The sequence below is a fragment of the Solanum tuberosum genome, unplaced genomic scaffold (assembly GCF_000226075.1).
Source record: "Solanum tuberosum cultivar DM 1-3 516 R44 unplaced genomic scaffold, SolTub_3.0 scf00312, whole genome shotgun sequence".
NCBI classification, from domain to species: Eukaryota; Viridiplantae; Streptophyta; class Magnoliopsida; order Solanales; family Solanaceae; genus Solanum; species Solanum tuberosum.
The window spans coordinates 131,046-152,521 of NW_006239237.1; the positions used below are offsets into that span (position 1 = coordinate 131,046).

Sequence of the window (21,476 nt, forward strand, 5' to 3'; positions counted from 1 at the left end):
TATCTTAAAAATAACAGCTAGAAACCAAATAACAACAATCACAGTGATATCAATACTAGTGTTTGATCCTTGTCTTCCTTGCCTTCCTTGTCTTCTTTGTCTTCCTTGTCTTCCTTGTCTTCCTTGCCCTGAACTCGTTGATGGATTCTTAATGTTGTATTGTTCTTGGCATGTTGAAACATTTGCATCAGTCCATCGGAAGAATCCACACCCATTACCGGATGAATATTTTTGGCAACCCCAAAACATTCTTCCAGGATTAGTTGGTGTTCTTGATGTCTTTAGTTCAGCATATATTCCACAGTAGCAACATCGAACCGTCATTGTGAAGACCAACAAAATCAAACCAACAAAAATACAATAGAACCACACAAAAAAAAAGATGAAACAAAAATACAATAGAATCACACACAAAAAAAAGATGAGTAGATCGAAGGAAAAAATAAAGGCACCAAAAATAAAAGAGAAGAAAATTTGAAAAGACAAAATCGAGAAAAAAGGAGAAAAAAGCTCAAATTTGTCCAACAATGGTGTTGAGTGAAAATAAAGAAGAAGAGATGGCCTTTAAAGGTCAAAATCCAATGGAACAGTAACTAACAGTGAAGAAGAAAAAAGAAGAAGTTAAGCTGAAACTAGCTAATTACGGCTAGGGTATATTTCATTGATAATGTTAATAAGAAGAACATTACAATATATAGTACCTTAACCCTAGATGACTCACTATCCTCCTCCTCCTTAAGAGATAAGGAACATACAGTACTATTTCTGCAGGAAAAGTAAAAGGACTAGATAGGGACCTTTCTAACAATTATGGGGTCCAAAGTGTAAATAACATAACTTCAGGGAAAAGCAAATAAAGGAATAAACAGTCTAACCAACATAACGGCTAGGTACCACTAAGCAAGCCTAAGGTACACCCCTCAACAGCCTCCATCTCCTTGCTTGGACTCTCCTCCACCTCAATCTGCATCATTACTCCTTCCTTCGAAACTTCCTTGTCCTCAAGGAAGAATGAAGGGAACCTTGTCTTGATCACATGATAATCTTCCCAAGTGGCTTGCTCTTTAGACATGTTCTTCCAATGTATCAAGAGTTGAGCCACAGCCTTATTTCCCTTTTTGATCATCCTTCTTTCTAAGATGCACCTGGGCTCCTCACAGTAAGGACTAGCAGGGTCAACAATGGGTGGGTGAGTGAACTGAGCAGGCACCTCATGACATAGCTTCAGCTGAGAGACATGGAATGTGGGATGGATAGATATTTGAGGAGGTAAGAGGAGCTTGTAAGCTACTGGCCCCACTTTTTGAATCACTTGATAAGGACCATAAAACTTGGCTGATAGCTTGGTGAATGACTGGTTAGACACAGTAGTCTGTCTATACGGTTGTATTTTGAGATAGACCCAATCTCCAACCTGTAATTGCCTGTCACTCCTCCCTTTATTTGCCAAAGATTGCATTCTTTGTTGAGCTCTATGCAAGTGAAATCTGAGTAATTGGATCTTGAGCTCCCTGGTGACCAGACTTCTATCTACTTCTTCATCAATAGAGTCACCAGCCATATAGGGTAAATGTATGGGTGGGGGCTGCCCATATAATGCTTCATATGGAGTGGTCTGGATAGCAGAGTGGAATGTGGTGTTGTACCACCATTCTGCCATGGGCAAATAAAGGGACCAATCTTTTTGGCTGTCACTACAATAACATCTAAGGTAGGTCTCAAGAGTCCTGTTTAACACTTCAGTCTGACCATCAGTTTGAGGATGGTAAGCAGTTGAAGTGCTCAAGGTGGCTCCATGTGCTGAGAATAGCTCTTGCCAAAACCTACTGATGAATATGGGATCCCTGTCACTCACTATGTTCTCTGGCATGCCATGAAGTTTGAAGACCTGATCCAGGAAGGCTTGTGCAACAGTAGCAGCTGTATAAGGGTGGCTTAAAGCTATGAAATGACTGCTTTTAGTCAGCCTATCAACTACTACCATGATGGTAGTTTTTCCTTTTGACTTTGGAAGGCCCTCAATGAAGTCCATGCTAATGTTGGACCAAGCTGATGTAGGAATGGCTAGTGGCTGCATGAGGCCTGGGGATGCTGCAGCATCATACTTGCTCCTTTGGCATACAGAACAATTTCTAACATACTCGTTAATGTTATCTCTCAAATTCTTCCAGTAGAATAGCTGGGATATCCTCCTATATGTGTTTTCCATTCCTGAGTGACCACTACTGGTTCTATTATGCCAAATCTGCATTATGTCTTGCCTGAGTTGCTCATCCTGTCCTACCACTATCTTACCATATCTTCTTAGCTGTTGATTGTAATAAGTAAACCCTTTTTGGCCCTCCCCTTGATCTATTATCTTCCGGATGACTTCCTTCAACTTATCATCTCTGTCCCAGCTGGTCTTGATCCTATGGAAAAGGTTAGTTTCCACAGGGATAACAGACAACAAGAATAAATGTGCTGCTGGCACCCTGGAAAGAGAATCAGCAGCCTTATTCTCTCTTCCCTTCTTGTATTCAATCTGGAAGTCAAATTGCATTAGTTTGGCTATCCATTTCATCTGAGTACCTGTGTGTAACTTCTGATCCAGTAAAAACTTTAGGGCCTTCTGGTCTGTTCTTACTACAAATTGTCTCCCTAAAAGATATTGGGACCATTTGGTTACTGCCAGGACCAAAGCTAGTAATTCCTTGTCATACACAGACAAACCTTAATGCCTACTTCAACTTATCATCTCTGTCCCAGCTGGTCTTGATCCTATGGAAAAGGTTAGTTTCCACAGGGATAACAGACAACAAGAATAAATGTGCTGCTGGCACCCTGGAAAGAGAATAAGCAGCCTTATTCTCTTTTCCCTTCTTGTATTCAATCTGGAAGTCAAATTGCATTAGTTTGGCTATCCATTTCATCTGAGTACCTGTGTGTAACTTCTGATCCAGTAAAAACTTTAGGGCCTTCTGGTCTGTTCTTACTACAAATTGTCTCCCTAAAAGATATTGGGACCATTTGGTTACTGCCAGGACCAAAGCTAGTAATTCCTTGTCATACACAGACAAGCCTTGATGCCTAGGTGCTAGTCCCTTGCTTAGATAAGCTAGAGGATGCCCTTCTTGCATCAAGACTGCCCCAATTCCAGTGTCACAGGCATCAGTCTCCACTACAAACTGTAGTGTGCTGCTAGGCAAGCTGAGTACAGGTGCACTTATCAAAGCTCCCTTGAGCTGGTTGAAAGCCATTGTTGCCTTGTCATTCCAAACAAACCCTTCCTTCTTAAGAAGATCAGTCAAGGGCTTGCTTATCCAACCATACCTTCTTATAAATCTTCTGTAGTAACCAGCCAACCCCAAGAATCCCCTCAGCTCTTTCACAGATTTAGGAGTTGGCCATTCTTGAACAGCAACAATCTTCTTAGGATCAGTGGCCACACCTTCAGCAGAAATGAAGTGTCCTAGATATTCCACCTTAGAAGCTCCAAAAGAACATTTGCTTTTCCTGACTAAGAGTTGGTGTTTGATCAACAGGTCAAAGACAACTTTCAAGTGTTGTAGATGCTCCTCCATGTTCTGACTATAGACAAGGATGTCATCAAAGAAAACTAAGATGAATTTCCTGAGATGGTCCTTGAATACATGGTTCATGAGTCCCTGGAAGCTAGAGGGAGCATTTGTGAGACCAAAGGGCATCACTAGGTATTCAAAGTGACCTGAGTGTGTCTTGAAGGCAGTCTTCTGCACATCTTCTTGGGCCATTCTTATCTGGTGATAGCCTGACCTTAAGTCCAGCTTCGTATAAACCCTTGAACCCCCCAACTCATCCAACAATTCCTCGATGATAGGAATAGGAAACTTGTCCTTGATGGTGATCTTGTTCAAGGCCCTGTAATCCACACACAATCTCCAAGAGCCACCCTTCTTCCCCACTAGCACCACAGGTGAGGCATAAGGGCTACAACTTGGTTGTACAATGCCTTGGTCAAGCATTTCTTGGACTAGCTGTTCAATGATGTCCTTTTGCCTTGAGGAATACCTGTAAGGTCTATTGTTCACGGGATAACTATCCTTTTGCAATGGAATCCTGTGATCAAAAGTGGACCTAGAAGGAGGAAGTTGTTTTGGATCACCAAATAACAGGTGGAACTCCTCAGTCAATGCTATAATTCCAGGGTGTATTTCTCTTGTTGTTTCTACTGCTGAGTTTTCTGTGGGCAAGACTCTAATCATGAACAATTGTCCACCATTTTGAGTCATTTTATCCAACCCCTTGGCATTAACCATCCTGGTATTCTCCTTATTTCCCTGCAGCTGCACCTTCTGACCTTGGTACATAAAAGCCAAGGTGAGTTTTTGGAAGTTCAGCTGGAGGTCTCCCAAGGGTAACAACCACTGCACCCCTAAGATCATATCACAAGATCTCAAAGGAAGCAATAAGAAGTTATCCACAAAAGTGGTCCCTTGCATCATCCAGGGAAGACCCTTGCACATCTCAGTGGTTTGTCTGTTTCCTCCATCTGCAACATTGATGGACTGAGGTCTGACCATTAGCACCTCAAGCTCTAACTGTCTGGCCACTTCTTCATCAATGAAGTTGTGAGTGCTACCTGGATCTATGAGAATATTAAGGGGTCTTTTTTCACTGTACCCCACCACCCTAAGTGTGTGAAATCCAGGAATTCCATTCAAGGCATGAATGGAGATCTCACACTTCTCCACACCTTCAGCTTCCACTTCAGGTACCTCTTGGACATCTGGTTCAGGCTCCTCTTCTGGTTCTTCTTCATCACATACCTCCAGCAAGTATAGTTGTTTAGCAGCATTACACTTGTGACCAGGGACAAACTTCTCATCGCAAAAGAAGCAGAGGCCCTTCTGTCTTTTTTCACTCATCTCAGCTGGAGAGAGTCTCCTGGTGTTGCTTCTATTGAGGCTCACACTGTGATCCCTTTTTGGGGCCTGATATTCCTTTCTATTAATGACTCCCCTGTTACTAACCCCAAGAAATGCTCCCTTGTTTTGGCTAGATCCCCCACTGTACATAGAAGATTTAGCCAACCTGAGTTGGGCATTCACCTGAGCTTCAGTGTTTCTTGCCAGTTGGTATGCCTGGGGTAATGAATAAGGCCTATGGTTCTTTACAGTGAACCCTATCTCTGGTTTCAGCCCAGTGATAAAGGCACTGATTGCATATTCTGGAAGTAGAACCAACCTTGTCATGATCCTATCAAATTCTTTTTGATAATCTTCTACAAGGCCATTCTGTTTAACCAGCTTTAACTCAGACATGGGGTCTGCATACTCAGCTCCAAACCTATCCATCAATGCATACACATATTCCTCCCAAGAAGGAAGGGAAAGGTGGTTCCTGCTCCTAATGTAAGCCAAATGCCACTCAATGGCTATGTCATCAAAATGAATGGAAGCCACTTTAACCCTTTGACTGTAATCTATTTCATCCAAGGAAAAAAACTAGCTCCACCTTGCACAACCAAGCTCTCAAGTTAGTGCCATTAAAACGAGGGAACTCCAGCTTTGTCATTCTTGTCATAGTTAGACCACCATGGTGATGATTGGTCTGCATAGATGGTCCTGTAGCACCATCTCCTCCTTGTGTTCCCACTGGTTCAAGGCCGGTTGGGAGGGAATGAGAGTTCTGACCCATGTTAGCAGAACTTTGGGGCATAAAGTTTACTCCTAAAGGATATCCTGCTGGGGAGTAAGGAGGCATTGTTGGTCTTCCTGTAGGGGGAGGTACCCATGCCATTGGATTCCCTGAGGGAGTGTAAATCTCCCCACTGCCATCTTGACCCTCAACACTCTTTCCTCTATCAAACCTTCTCACTTCATCCAAAGATTCTTTAAGCTCACCAAAAACCTTCTCATGTTGGTTTTCCCATTGAGTTTGTCTAACAGTAAGGTTAGCAAGCTCTATTGTCATTCTCTCAAACATAGATTTGATTTCATTCATCTCAGAACCCATAGCTAGATACCACAGAGCTCAAGAAAGTGCTCTGATACCAAATGATACAGAATAGAAGAGCTGGTACTTAGCAATGAAACAGTAACTAACAATGAAGAAGAAGAAAAGAAGAAGTTAATCTGAAACTAGCTAATTACGGCTAGGGTATATTTCATTGCTAATGTTAATAAGAAGAACATTACAATATATAGTACCTTAACCCTAGATGACTCACTATCCTCCTCCTCCTTAAGAGATAAGGAACATACAGTACTATTTCTGCAGGAAAAGTAAAAGGACTAGATAGGGACCTTTCTAACAATTATGGGGTCCAAAGTATAAATAACATAACTTAAGGGAAAAGCAATAAAGGGACGTAAATAACATAACTTCAGGGAAAAGCAAATAAAGGAATAAACAGTCTAACCAACATAACGGCTAGGTACCACTAAGCAAGCCTAAGGTACACCCCTCAACAGCCTCCATCTCCTTGCTTGGACTCTCCTCCACCTCAATCTGCATCATTACTCCTTCCTTCGAAACTTCCTTGTCCTCAAGGAAGAATGAAGGGAACCTTGTCTTGATCACATGATAATCTTCCCAAGTGGCTTGCTCTTTAGACATGTTCTTCCAATGTATCAAGAGTTGAGCCACAGCCTTATTTCCTTTTTTTATCATCTTTCTTTCTAAGATGCACCTTGGCTCCTCACAGTAAGGACTAGCAGGGTCAATAATGGGTGGGTGAGTGAACTGAGCAGGCACCTCATGACATAATATTATCATCGGCGATACTGGTAATTTTTTATTCCTTTTGCTTAGCTACGAGTTTGAACTTTTTTTGTTATAACTTTACATGATTTTGAATCTGATTAATAAGTTTTTGTTGTAAATTTGGTTATCGGCGATGCTAATTTGATTGATTTTCAGCTTTTTCTGCATTTTGATAAATAGGTTGTGTAAATTTAATGTTTTTGTACTTGTGAGTACTGATTATGGATCTCAAAAAAAATAATACTTTCTGAGGTTCTATTGTAGTGATTCTTAATGAAATATATGGCAATTGTGTATATGCTGATATCTAAGCTAGCGGTTAGCAGAGATTTTGAGGATAGTTTTTGAAAATTTATAGACAAATATCTGTTTGGCCATGAATTTGGTAAGTGTTTGAAAATTTGATGTTCAATTATTAGTTTGACACTGAAATTTGATCAGATTATGAAAATCTGAGTTCAAATATTTTCAAGTGTTTTTGGGACTTCCATCCACAAAGTAAAATGCATGTCCAAACACAACTTCAGATTCCAAAAATTAGAACTTCAAAAGCTCAATTTTTCATGTTTCAAGTTTCAACTTCAAAATATATGGCCAAACAGGGGCTAAGTACTTATTGTAGCGATTCTTCTGAAAGATATGGAATTGAGTATATGCTGCTATCTAAGAACTAGCATGTTAATCGGCTTCTATTTTTTTTTGCTGGATTTCATAAATTCGTAGACATACAATCAATTTTGCATGATTTTGAATCTGATTTATAGTTTTTGCTGTAATTTTGGTAACTTGGCAATGCTAATTTGATTGGTTTTCATTTTTTCTGCATTTTGCATCTAATTAATAGGTTCTCTTGATAACTTGGTTTTGTGTATTTGGTAAGCTAGAGTTTCGGCATTTTAGCCTGATTTTTATCAATATTGATTGTTTACTTGTCATTGAGGTCTATTTAGTTTGTAGCTTGTTTGTTGAAAGTCTTTAGAGTAGGGCAAGAAATAGCATCTACAAAGTTGTCAATCTGCAGTTGCCCAGTTTAGTTTTACGGTTTCCAGTGTTAAAATAGCAGTGTTATCAAAAGTGAAAAGAGCAGAAAAGCTCTAACATCCGTTCGGACTTTAAGCGCAAAGAAAAATAAACCTTTGGTTTTACTGAAAAAAGTGCAAATGGAGAGAAAATACAAATATATATGGTTAATCCATGATCCATGTTACCAAAAACAACAACCGAAAAATGCTCTAAGGTCCGTTGGGGCATTAAGCCAGGTGTAGTGCTCAACATATTTTGGGCCTTGCTTCATGGCTTAAGCACGCCTTTGACAACACTGTCCAAGACTAATAATTATTAGCATGAACAACAAATATATAGTCAAAGAATTGGAAAAAGAATAACGTGTTTAGTATTGCCCCTTCAAGAAACACTCATTGGCAAGAAAAGTATGTCTTAGAGCCTTGATGACAGCACTGAAGCACACATCAAGCGAGGGGAAGCACTCAACATGTTTTGAGTCTTGTTCCAGGGTTTAAGCGCGCCATTGACAACACTGTAAAATAATCGAGCAGTTTTAGAAATTACCTGCACAGCTTCTTTGGACTCGCTGTGTATTTTTTTTACAAGGATTTGCTAAATGCATGCCCTCATAGATAAATAATAGAGAACTGGAAAATGCTTTCAAAAAGCATGAAAGACTTTAGTTTGTGGAAGTTACAATACTCACTCTCTGAATGCTCATGTTCCTAATTTCAATGTTTTAAGAGGTGAATTAGACATGAATTTGTACCTTTATCATGAAATCAGTTACTCAAGAGCATCGCCACCCGTTATGACAAAATTCCATGCCAACACATATTCTCTTAGAGACTCTCAAACTCAATGTGATTCTAAACTCTTTACTGCTTATCTGATTGTTATTTTACTATGATTCTCTATGATTTATTGCTATTTCTGGACTCACAGAATGCCTCTTTTAGATTTTATTGTGCCATGAAAGAGTGCAACCTTCCCATCCCTGTTTGAAAAGTCATTTCTTACAATGCATTAGATTATACTGTGTGATGTCCATGCATATGTTACTTAAAGTCTTGTGCAAGACATCACTTATAAAGATATAATGTTCTCTGTACAGGAGTTGGAAAGTCATGTCTACTTTTGCAATTTACGGACAAACGGTTTCAACCAGTCCATGACCTGACCATCGGGGTTGAATTTGGAGCTCGAATGATCACAATCGACAACAAACCAATAAAACTACAGATCTGGGACACGGTTAGTGAGACAAACTTTCTCTTCTTCTGTTTTCGCTTAGTATGTTATGTAGAATGTTGGGATAAATGCCTATAGAACTAAATAGTTCAGTTTATCATCTTTTTTTAAAAAATAAAATCATTTGGAGCTTAATCTAAATGAGACCAAGTCCTCATCCTAGTTTTCATCTCTAAATGTGCTATCACTAAAGTCTAAAAGCATGTTCTTATAAATGTTCTCGTTTCAGGCTGGTCAAGAATCATTCAGATCCATCACAAGGTCATATTACAGAGGGGCTGCGGGCGCATTACTTGTTTATGATATTACAAGGTAGCACGAATCTTTGTCACTTTGGATAAGGGAATTTGACACTTTCATAATGCATGTAACTCTAGGAGCCTAGGAGGTGTACTTCTTTATGTGTAATTTAACTTCGGTTAGAAATTCCAGTAGAGTAACTTGCTGCCCTGAAGATCTCATTTAAAATGGCTGCAACTCAAATATATTGTAGTCTTTTAGCTAAACTAATTAAGGAACATCACATTTTAGTCTATCATAGCAACGACATATCTGATGGTGTTATGATCATGATAAGCTAATATATTCTGGACTAAGGAGAGGAATAAAAAAATTGGTCAAGATAATAAGAAGTGCAAAAGATAATGGATGAGCATTGAACTTCCAGAGCAGCAGCTCTGCCAGTTAGTGAGCTGGAGTAATATAGTTTTCAAGCCTTTTTTGTTCCTAAAATCTGTAATGCACTTAATACTCTTCATGGTCCAATTGAAACTTTATGTGGGAGTAAAGTTACGCATCTGTTTTACGAAGTCTACTTCCATTAGAGAATGCAAACAAGGGGAAAATATATTACTATATGAAATCAGGATAGCCTGATTTGCGTGTCTATTATATCTGCTCGCATTATTTTAGTTGGTCACAAGGTTTTGAATGTTTTCTCCAAAATAAATAGGAGGGAAACATTTAATCACCTTGCTAGTTGGTTAGAAGATGCAAGACAGCATGCAAATGCAAACATGACCATAATGCTGATTGGGAACAAGTGTGATCTGGCTCATAGAAGGGCTGTAAGCACAGAAGAAGGTGAGCAGTTTGCCAAAGAAAACGGATTGATATTTATGGAGGCCTCAGCTAAAACAGCTCAGAATGTTGAAGAGGTAAGGAATTTTCTGATCTGACAGGTCTTTTGAGGTTTTCAGTCCTACCATGGAAGTTCTCTCTATTCAAATTTAAATTTTGGTTCTTTACTGGATGATCTCTTTTCTGCATTATTCAGGCTTTCATCAAAACAGCCTCAACAATCTATAAGAAAATACAGGATGGAGTGTTTGATGTATCGAATGAGGTATGCCACACCTTGATTGCTGATTTTGAGTATGCTCAATATGTTTTTTGATGATCATGACTAGTTGATGTCGTTACCTGTCTGAGATGAAGTACTTTTGCAATTGTCTATTTATACCCGGAAAAAGAAACCTCTTTTAGAGTAATATGGAAATAGTAGAGAAAAACAGTGATTCACATCCAATTTAGTCTACACATCATATTTGGTTCATTCTGGTCCTGTTACCAATTGTTATTATTACAACCAAGAAATCCTGAAAGGCCAGCTGGCGCATGGGTCAGAGCTTGGTGGATAATGAGCTCACACTCTACCCTTTTCCACTTAAGTATCAAACCTTGTTGTTAACAAATATTAGTATCTCATTAGTTTAAAGAACATATTGGAAAGTCTGGAGGATTTTTCCTTCAAAAAATATTAGTGGATTCTATCCAAAACTAATTGGGTAACTTGCCGACATTTTACATGAAACAAGGTGAACCGTCTGGGGACACCCTCATCCATTGCATGGTGGGTCTGGTTCAAGGGCGCATATGTCCTGGCTATATGCAGCTAATTGCTGCTCTTACAGCTTCTACAATCCCAGTTATATCTAAAAAATTTGTGAAATATAAAAAAGAAATATCCACCCCCTGATGATTTCAAATTACATTATATCATTAGAAGTTCACACAATAATGCGAGCACTCTTTCATTCATCCAACTTTTGATCCCCTAAAAGTAATTTAGATGGGGAGTGATGGTAAATTGGTGATTGATAGAGAACCAGATTGTAGCACATACCACTAAGAAGAGGTTGCCTGCTTTCTTAATGTTTTTGTGCCAATGAGATTATTTATTTACATTTTGTATAATTCTCCCGTCTACTTGGATATTTTTCTGCAGTCCTATGGAATAAAAGTTGGATATGGAGGCATTCCTGGACCATCAGGTGGAAGAGATGGAGCTGCTTCTCAAGGAGGGGGTTGTTGCACTTAAAATTTTAAAATCATTATTCAAACTTGATCATGTTCTCATCATCTCTATGCCAGCCGTCATCACGGGTCTTTCCTTCTTATCTTTCAGAGGTCTCTTTGATTTGTTTTAATGATGTTATCTGGGCAAAAATAAGCCAAATTCAGTAAATAGTGGACAGTCCATCTTTGTGTGCCCCCGTGTATAAAAGTTGACATTACAAAATGTGAATAGAATTCCTTATATCTTGTGTGCTTGTGTGAATGAGAAATATTGAACTACACTTGCCCGCCCTTCTTTTCTGTTCCAAGTCTTGGGTGTCAATTTTCTTCTTCTTGTACAGTATCTTAACACAAGGTACAGGCAACACGATCGCTGCCAGAGTAACTGGCACAAATAGCCGCATCTTATCAATGGAGAAAGATACCTTATATTAGATGTTTGAGAACGAAGAAAAAGTATGACTACTTTTAGTATTGTAGTAACTCCGCACCTTCAACTAATTCAAGCAATTCAGTCAGTAGGAAAGTCATATCACTGAACATTGGTTGTCGTTTCATACGGAGCAAGGTATGGCTCACCTATTAACTTTTACTATTTTACTTCATTATGTTCTGGAAACTTGGTGAGATGGTCAATAATCAAGACATCCACTTCCCTTTGTTCTATTTTATGTTTCTCCTGGAAATATTGTACAGATAGTTAACCTTTCCATTCGGTTTGATGAGAACAACAATAGTATTCAGTCAGTGTCTTAAGATTGAGGTGGATACAGTGGCGGAGTCAGAAATTTTAATAAGAGAATCTAAACAATACATAGATGTCATACAACCATGAATCAGTGAGGTTTGAGGTGTCAACTAAAAAACAATTTATTTGAATTTTTCCTTTGAATGAATCGTATCAACTGAACTCTTACGAAATTATGTAAGCAAGCAAAACTTTTTGTACTTTTGATTGGTGACTGCTACAATGCCATATGGATTCCATTCCCAGGTAAATTCACTCTAACTATGCTTCAGTCCTAAGCTAATTGATGATCGACTATATGAATCTTCACTAATCATTTTGCTATTTATCAACAATAACATATCAAAAGAGTTCATCAGAAGTCCTTTTCCTTTTTGCTATTTACTTTCTAGCTCTCTGCTGAATAACTTCATGTTCAGTGATGTAGGATTTTGTTTTTATGTCTAATACTGTTTTATATTCGAAATTTCCTTCACTGATATATGATTTTAGACTACCTCAAGGGTGTGGTGAGATAAATATGATCACTCCACCCTTAACTAGATATCTCGAGTTCAAGCTTTGGTAGGGAGCATACCCTCTTTACTAGATCTTAGGTGACACGAATCTGAATTAGTCGAATCAGTGAGAACAGAATACTAGATGATTTCCTCTAAAAATATATATCAGGCCTTTTAAAATGACATGTCCTTGTTTTAGCATTACAGATGAGATGAAAAATATTATCTGCACATAATGTTACATTACACGTAAGAGAAGGAGAGGGGGGAGATTTGGAAGAAAGAGTGGATTGCTTTGCTCTAGTGGAACTTGAGACTAGTCAAGACATTGTTGTTTACTGGATCAGCCAAATGATCAAGAAGGTTTTGGTAAGGTCCAACACCAGTAACCAATGCTTGAATAAAGTATCCCAAAATAGCCAACATAGCAAGTCTTCCATTCTTAATCTCCTTAAGCTTCAATTCCTTCATGGACTTTTCATCTTTCCCAAATCCAAGTGGGTTAAACAAGGGGCCACCTGGGTATGCTGGGTCACCTGACCCACCCAAACCCTTTTCAAGGCCTAAGAAGTATTGTTTCCCCATTGAACCAGGTTTGGCCCAATCTTGGAATCTCCTGTGCTCAGCAAAGCCCATGAGTGCCATTTCAAGGACAAACAATGTGTAGTTGTCAGCCCAGTAGTTGTATGTTCCTGCTGGTGGGATAACACCAGTTTGGAACCATGCAAGTGCTGTTTCTTGTGGGATGAGACCAGCTTTACCAAGAATCTCTGGTGCTATTGACCCTACTGCTCCTAACATGGCGAACCGACCATTGATGACCTCGCCATATGCTAGCCATTTCGGCTCGATGAAACCTCCTGTGCCTTCAGGGTCCGAGAGTCCCAAGGGATCAAAGCCAAAGTCACCGGGAAGACTGTGGATCAACAAACAATCCTTTAGTAAGTCGACTGAAGATAGCATTTTAGGTTGAGTTCAAGTTATATATCATCTGTGCAATGTAAATAGCTGTTCTAAATCAACTTAACCTTTTTTACACTGTCAGTGCATAAAATAGACTATTGTCGATTACCTTATATGTGCACCATGAGTTTTTATACTATATTAGCGTTGATGCGCGACCTATATTTGTTATAAATCAACTTGCCCTTCTTTACATTGGTAGTGCATAGAACATAAATTCTTGTCGATTACCATTTATGTGTACCATGTACTGTGTGTGCAATTCAATTGATTGTAAAGTTATAAATCCATTTCCAGGATACTATATTAGGTTTGACCTACAAATTGTTGTAAATCAACCTAACCTTCTTTACACTGTCAGTGCACAAAACATAAACTCTTGTAATCGTATATATGCACCATGTTATACTATGTGTGCAATTTTCCAGGTTACTATATCAGGCTTGATATGGAGTGTTACCTAGATTTGTTGCAAGTTTATTTAATTTTTTCTTAGATTGTCAGTGTACAAAACATAAACTCGACAAGGCTATTGAAAGAGCTATTATAAGTCACACCAAGTCTCATAGATCTTACCTGCCATCTAAGTATGAAAGGCTTTGCTTGGATGCAAACCAGAGTTGCCTATTTGCTCCTTGCTGTAAAATAGAAGTAAGTGAATCAATACTTGTGTATTGTTTTAAAGTTTCCATCAATCATTCTATACAAATTTGTATAGTTTTTTTTTTAAAGAGTCCGAGCAACTTAGGTAACAACAACTCACACTTGCACACAAAATTCAAGATTAACTTATGTTTCACCACGCTTGATTATAATTCTGAGATAATTATATTTTTCGACTATCTTGCTCAGATTTTGAAATAATGTTGATGACTTTTTTCGAATTCTTCAAAAGTAGTGTATTTCTGGAGATCCCAATAAGTACACACATCATTTTTGAAGAGTTTGAGCAACATAAATTCCAAAATATCCTTGTTTTGAATGAAATGACCCCGAGTACAGAAAATTACCTTGACTGGTGGAGTGGAAGCCGCCCTTACAACAAAAGAAGCTTTTCTAGTAACAGATTGTGAAATTCTTGATCCAAGAATTTGTCTTGCAGCCTCAGCTGAAGTGCTAATTGATGATGAAGAGATCAATGCTTGAGTTGCCATAATTTTTCTTCTCTTTTTTTTTGTTTTTGTTTTTTTGAGAAGAAGAATAATATGAACACTTAGCTCCACAAGAATAAATTAAATACAAAAGGTGGCAAATAAGGGGACAAAGTATTTTGTGGGGCTAAGTGAAAAGAATGAAATTGTGGTGGATATAACAAGTTGTGAATATTGAAGATAAAGTTGTGATCTTGTGGACAAATGAGAAGTGAACATGTGGATTCATTAAATCAGATAAGAGATATTATATTCCTATAGTCACAAATGAAAATCTTAGATACTCTTGTTTGGTGTTGCCACCTGCCTTCTCATAGATTTACTAGTGTATTTGTGGTTCTTATGATAACTTCAAGTTAATACAACACACAAGGCGGAGATATACGTATGTTACATGTTTAGCATAATTCAACAATTTTGATTTAAATTCTGTATTTGCATTAGAAAATTCATTAATAATGTAGAACCCAACAATGTAAAATGACTAGAATTAACGACAAGCTTTAGATTTTAACTATGCTTCTAACGGTATAATGATAACTGAATCATGAACTATATATTTAATAAAAAATTTTAATATAAATTTATATATATAATTTGGACAAAAATTACTATATTCACATAATATCTTTTAACCTACACAATAATTCAGATGTTAAACGAAATGCTAGTTAAAATTTAACTTCCCGAGTGTTAAGAAATTAACACATAAAATTTAGTGATCTTAATGATATTTCACTCATAAGTCATAAGTGTTGATGATCAATTAAAATTTAATCAGATAAATTCTAACAAATCATTATAGCTTGTTGTTAAAGTTAACTCCGATTAATATCAAATAAAAATTCTTGATGATTGCCCGAATCTTATTTAAAATTTTTAATTTACCATCCATTAGGTGCGAAATTTTCAATGTATATATATCAAACACCGAGTGGGGAACAAATGAGGCTATTTTACTAAACGTTTCCATTAATTGAGTTAAAATTTAAATATGGACACCGAAAAGATCCTATTTATGATCCGACCCGATTTATGATCCGTAACGCGTAGATACTTGAAGGATCCAACCACCACTTTCCAATCGGGTCGAACCAGAAATGATGCTCCGGTTACTGAAGCACGGGAGAACTCCGGCGGATCGCCTTTCCCGCCGATGGATGAGCAGCGGCAGTCATAGCAAAACAACGGTGATGAGCTTCGGTGACGGAAGCCACGGAGCATTGGGCCTTCCGTCGTCCATCATTGGTATGGGCTCCGACGCTTACGAGCCTACTCCTATACCGGGTCTCCCGCCGGACATCGTTACCGTCGCCGCCGGTCACTTCCACTCCCTCGCCGTTACTTCTGAGGGACATGTTTGGGCTTGGGGACGTAACAATGAAGGCCAGCTTGGCCGTGATCCTCTTTCTCCTAGGTGAGTTAATCAAAAACACACATTATCTGATTTTTCGAGTTTTATATCTGAACTATTAGGTATGCAAGTTTCCTAATCAAACTATCACTGACTATTTATCAAAACACGATTGTTTTTCCGGCATGAGATATCACCATTTGATAAGCAGTTGTTAATAGTTCATATAAGAAATTCACATACATAATAATTTCAGTATGAAACTCGAAAAATTGATTGGAATACTTTAGGTGTGTTTTTAACCTTATATGTTTGTATATGTATGTCACTGATTGAACAGGCAAAAACTTGTAGCTTACTGATCAGTAACTGTATTGAATTGTGGCTTGATATTGTGTAAATTTGACAGTGTTTTATGTGTCATATGCTTGCTTTCTATGTCTGTTAGTAGTGTAAGGTGAAGAAAATTGTGTATTTCGTTGTATTCGTTAAATGGAATGTGCTTCAATTTCGAGTTAGTAAGAGGTCAGCTGTATGTGGAATCCTCTGTTCTATTCAGTTTTATTCGATGTGTGTTCTCACAAGTAACAAGTTTGGATTGAGAAGGATTCATTATAGTTAAGCAACTATTATGTTGGTGTAATCCTCTTCAAAGAAAGTAGCTTTCAGATTAAATCTGGCAATTTCGTGTTTATGGCATTGCGAGGAACTGTAAAGAGGTTGTTTGAGCTGAAGATTCATATATCTGTAATGCAGTTATGCCATTGCTTGTGTATATAATTTTTTAGTCCACATTCATGTTTCCACCATCATTGATAAGGAAATGTAATCATTAAACTGATTTCAACATAAGCGAGTCAAGTGTGCGTGCAAATGTAACATATGAAAGAAAGCTCTGGAAGAAGACTATACCTTGAGGCAATTAACTTGCTTTTGCGTCTTGAGTAGACTGGAGAACTCTGGCGATTTGTTGTTTCTTATATAAATGATTAACATTCCAATAAAAGCTTAATCTGGCCAAAGCACGATCCTCGCAATCTGATGTATGAAAACCATTAAGTTCTGCCAACAGAACATTGTAACAGTAGTAGACAAGTTGTTTGGTCAACCACACAACCTCAGCTTAGTTCCATAGTTTCACAGTAGCTGTAAAGAATGTTGCCATGATAATGCCGAGTGCCAACTGTAACAGATTTCTTTACTGCTGTGAGAAAAGAGCTATTTCTCTTAGTATCCAAAGTTTTTGTGACATCCTAGTTTATCCTATTTGTTTGTGTGTATGACTCTAGAAAGGTACTAGAATTAGGTTTCTCAACTGTGTTAGCCTATGTTGCCCGGACTCTCCAAAATTGTTGCCGCACCCGTGTCGGATTCTTCAAAATGCACTACTTTTGTAGTATCCGACATGCACCCATAGACATTTTTGAAGAGTCCGAGCCACATAGGTGTTAGCTATCTCTGTGCTAATGATAGGAAACTAACCTCTTCCTCTCCATATGCTGGATATCCAGATGAAGTGACTATTGTTTTCCAACGGATCTCATGTATTTCCTTCTCTGTCCTGTTTTCACCCTGTCTTGCTTTTCTTCTTTTACTTAGGGTTGGTTTGGGGTTGTAGGGTGTTTGTATTACTGACATGGAAATCCTTTTTGTTGAGCTTGTTCAGAGAAACGTGGAATGAACCAAAAAGAGTAGAAGGACTAAATAAAGTAAGAGTTCAAGCCGCATTTGCATCAGGTGTCATTTCTGCCGCCATAGGAGATGATGGATCTCTGTGGGTTTGGGGAAGTTCTAAGCGTGGGCAGCTTGGTCTTGGCCAAGGAATCACCAACGCTGCATTACCTTCGAAAATTGAAACACTTTCTGGAGAAGAGATTGTTAAGGTGGTCATCCAATCATGCTTGAGGTAGAATAAGTTTTACTTGTCAAAGAAATAGGTGGAAGAAATTTTACTGAGAACACATAATGATATAATGTGCAACAATAATAACCAAGTTAAGTAGATGGTGAATAATGTTGAACTGTTTAGATTTTTTTATTTTTTTGGAAGTGTAGGCGTGTTGTCAAATCATTTGATGTTGGCAGGTCTCATTAGGTTGGGGACATGCTCTTGCACTAGCTAAGAATGGGAATTTGTTTGGCTGGGGATACTATGCAGATGGTAGAATCGGTAAGATAGGAAGAGAGTTGGAGATATCTCCACTGGAATCAAATAGTACTAAACTTAGATCAAGGGGAGAATCTTCTGCAATTGAAGCTGCTGCGAAGTCAGTCATGGAAGCTATCGAGAAGGAAAAGGATATGCCTATAATATGGGAGCCCGGTTCAATTGAGGAGCTACACGAGTTAAAAGTTGCAGATGTAGCTTGCGGACTTGATCACTCTCTTGTCCTTTGCCGTAAGTCACATTCACTAATGTGTAAATACTTGAAATGTATATGAATGTATGTTGATGGTGGTTTATATTTACTTATTTTAGGTAATGGGACACTCTTTAGTGGCGGAAGCAATGTGTATGGCCAGTTAGGAAGAGCGATAAAAGACTTGGGAATGCAACCCGTTGATATAAACTTCCTTCCTCTCTCTATAGCTTCGGGTCTTGGGCATTCTTTGGCAGTTTGTAATGATCCTTCATCAGAACCAACAGGAAATGCAACAAGTGTTGTATCATGGGGATGGAACAAAAGTTCTCAACTTGGGAGGGAAGGTCCAGACAACATTCCTCAGGTTGTTGAAGGGCTGATTGGCGAATCACCTGTTTCTGTATCGGGAGGACGGGCACATTCCCTTGCTCTCACAGCAAAGAAAGAGTTATGGGCTTGGGGCTGCGGAAGGAACGGGAGGCTTGGATTAGGCAGCTCTGCTGATGAAGCGGAACCAGTGTTCGTTGAATATTTGGAAGGTTCTGAGGTTATTCAAGCTGTTGCAGGTCTGGATCATAGTCTTGTTCTAGTTGGTGAATAAATCTTTGATTTCTTATTTCTTCTTGTTTTAGATAATCTTTAGGGCTCGTTTGGTACAAGGTATAGGGAGAACTGATGTTACTTTTATCCTACATTAAGGGTAGAATAACAATCCTAGGATAACTTGTTCCCCAACCAAACCGAGCCCTTAGAATTTTAAAAACACCATCAAGAAATAAAGAAGTAATGCTTGGGAAATTGTTCTCAACTATTAGTATTCTTTTGTCTTTGAATGACAAATAGGATCCTGCTAATGAAGACAGATGCTATGATCCTACGAAAACGAGTGCCTCCTCTGAGGATCCCTCGCGACAGGTTGATGAGCTTTTAGACAATTCAATATGAACTGACTTCAGAAGCATCGAGCCATTTGTAATGCTCGTCTTTGAACGAACTGAAAGGTATCTCTTCGACTCCCTCTGACTCTGAATCTCAAAAGTTTGCAGGGCTATCATCTAACTGTTTCTCATCTTCTATATCCACCTCCAAAATTTCCTAAAAAGAAAAAAGAAATAGTTACAGAGTTGATTGAAAGAAATAAACACTAATATTTATAGTATATACTTACAGGGATTCTTTGCTTCAAGTAATTACCAAGTCTTGCTACAACAGTAGAACGTGTATGCCAAAACTTGCCACTTAGTCTAAGTTTCACATAAGGTCCATCCACTTCTGCAAGTTCTGCTTTTCCTGTAAAACATTTTATTTCCTCTTTTGTTCAGTCGAGCGTCTATCGGAAATAACCTCTCAGGAAAAAGGTCACGTTCATATTGCTATCTTTCCAAGACTTCACGTGTGTGATTACACTAAGTATGTTATTGTTAATACAAAAAAGAAAGAAAAAAACAAGATTTAATTTTCATTATTCATTTGATGAGAAATCACCTGTTATCCCAACTGTAGTATCAAAAAGTTGTGCCAACTGCAGAATTCAAACAATAAAACAAATAATGAGTTGATTGATAAATCCAGACACAAGAACTGGATATTTATTGAGATTTTAGTAAGTTTTTTCATATATATATTTATACTCCGTATCAATAGTTATGAGTTTAGATGAACCAAATAGCTAAAGGGATGTTACATCTGAGTTTGAATCCTGCCCGTAGACAGGAACGTGGTATTTAAATGGAGATGGGCAGAAAGCCAAAGATGAATTCAGATTTGAAGTTTGTGAATTCGGAAATCTACCACAGCCTACTTGATATACTAGGTTGCAAATATATCATTTGTAGTCCTATATTAGATTTTTCAACACATGCAAAATCTGAGTCAAAAGCTGGTGAATTCACATGACCTTTAAATTTCTTTTTTGTTTTCTTTCCAGTGTCCATTATCTTATATTGGGGTTTAACTAAATCGGAGAACAGAAAGTCTTACATTAGGATAAAGTCTTCCATAAGAAAGACTACTTTGTACCAAGTAGGATTCGCTTGAACCCAAGACATCTTATTACTCCCTCAATCTCTAATTACTTATCAAATTTTCTTTTTTTTATTTGTCCCTTTTTACTTGTCCATTTTGACAAATCAAGAAAGGACAATTTATTTTTTACTTATTATACCCTCAATTAATTACTTTCAAAAGGTGGAACTTCTTGAAAATCTTAAATTTTTAATTCATCGACTTCATAATTAATAGGGGTAAAATGGTAAACTCATTATGTCAATATTTTCTAATTGGTCTGCGAATTCAAAAGTGGACAAATAATTAGGGACAGATGTAGTAATGATAAATAAACGCTTATCACTCCACCACAAATCATTATTGGTGAATGAACCCATAACTTGTCAGAGAATGAACTTATTATCCACCGACTTTTGAACCGTGTATTATAAGGATAAAATATTTCCCAATTATTAAAACAAATATATTGAAAAAAGAAAAACAAGAAATGATATACCTCAGCCTTTGCATCTTCTAAGACTTGGATAATGTTGTCTTCAGTCAAATCAAGAGGTGAAAGTGAAGCTGATATTCTACACAAATATGTAGTCCTTTTTTTTCTAATTCTTGAGGATGATAATCTTAGACTTGTTATGCCTCCATTTTTTAATTTGGAGGCACACACAACATTTTGGAAATTTGGTAGCAATTGAGAAGCAAAAGTGGTGAATTTAGTTGTTGATGATGATGATAAATGTTGAAGTTGTAGTGCCATTTTTTCTCTTTTTTTTTTTTTGGAGTTGTTGTTATCCTTTCTTGTTTCTTGAAGAGGGAATTTGTGGCTAGAAGCTATTGACTCAACAAAAGGCCTTTTTCCATTTTAAAAAAAAAATAATTCCCTTGTCTTTGTTTAGATATAAGTTTTTAAAAGAGTCTGGTAAAATAATTTCTCTATCCTACTAATATTATACGGGTAAAGTCTATGTATATCTTATCTTCTTCATATTTTACTAGTGAGATTACATTAAATATGTTTATGGTAGTGTTTTATAACTCAGGTTCAACTTTAGACTAGATGATTTGCGAGGTTGAACCTGTAAATGATGATCTTGAATTTTTATATGTTAGAAG

General features: G+C 37.7%; 4 protein-coding genes across 5 annotated transcripts; 2 read left to right on the forward strand and 2 right to left on the reverse strand.

Moving 5' to 3' along the window:
* Positions 1-6,731: 6,731 nt before the first annotated feature.
* Positions 6,732-11,571, forward strand: LOC102600740 (ras-related protein RABB1c-like). Its single transcript, XM_006359947.2, has 6 exons — positions 6,732-6,749; positions 8,846-8,985; positions 9,212-9,294; positions 9,935-10,139; positions 10,259-10,327; positions 11,210-11,571. Exons 2-6 carry the CDS (start codon positions 8,938-8,940, stop codon positions 11,300-11,302), a joined length of 498 nt encoding a protein of 165 aa, XP_006360009.1. The 5' UTR covers positions 6,732-6,749; positions 8,846-8,937; the 3' UTR covers positions 11,303-11,571.
* Positions 11,572-12,653: 1,082 nt separating this feature from the next.
* On the reverse strand, positions 12,654-14,734 carry LOC102601093 (chlorophyll a-b binding protein 8, chloroplastic). Its single transcript, XM_006359948.2, has 3 exons — positions 14,502-14,734; positions 14,068-14,129; positions 12,654-13,444 (listed from the first exon to the last, which is right to left on the reverse strand). Exons 1-3 carry the CDS (start codon positions 14,643-14,645, stop codon positions 12,829-12,831), a joined length of 822 nt encoding a protein of 273 aa, XP_006360010.1. The 5' UTR covers positions 14,646-14,734; the 3' UTR covers positions 12,654-12,828.
* Positions 14,735-15,645: 911 nt separating this feature from the next.
* Positions 15,646-19,292, forward strand: LOC102602323 (ultraviolet-B receptor UVR8). Of its 2 annotated transcripts, XM_006359953.2 has the most exons (5): positions 15,646-16,059; positions 17,663-17,879; positions 18,082-18,394; positions 18,476-18,925; positions 19,203-19,292. In XM_006359953.2, the coding sequence occupies exons 1-5, from the start codon at positions 15,743-15,745 to the stop codon at positions 19,211-19,213; spliced, it is 1,308 nt and encodes a 435-aa protein (XP_006360015.1). In that variant the 5' UTR covers positions 15,646-15,742; the 3' UTR covers positions 19,214-19,292. The 2 variants fall into 2 exon arrangements, with proteins under 2 accessions (XP_006360015.1, XP_006360014.1); XM_006359952.2 differs by lacking the exon at positions 19,203-19,292 and having other exon boundaries at positions 18,476-19,157.
* Positions 19,144-21,265, reverse strand: LOC102601991 (uncharacterized). The gene is made up of 4 exons (XM_006359951.2): positions 20,863-21,265; positions 19,845-19,881; positions 19,528-19,649; positions 19,144-19,454 (listed from the first exon to the last, which is right to left on the reverse strand). The coding sequence occupies exons 1-4, from the start codon at positions 21,118-21,120 to the stop codon at positions 19,392-19,394; spliced, it is 480 nt and encodes a 159-aa protein (XP_006360013.1). The 5' UTR covers positions 21,121-21,265; the 3' UTR covers positions 19,144-19,391.
* Positions 21,266-21,476: the final 211 nt, after the last annotated feature.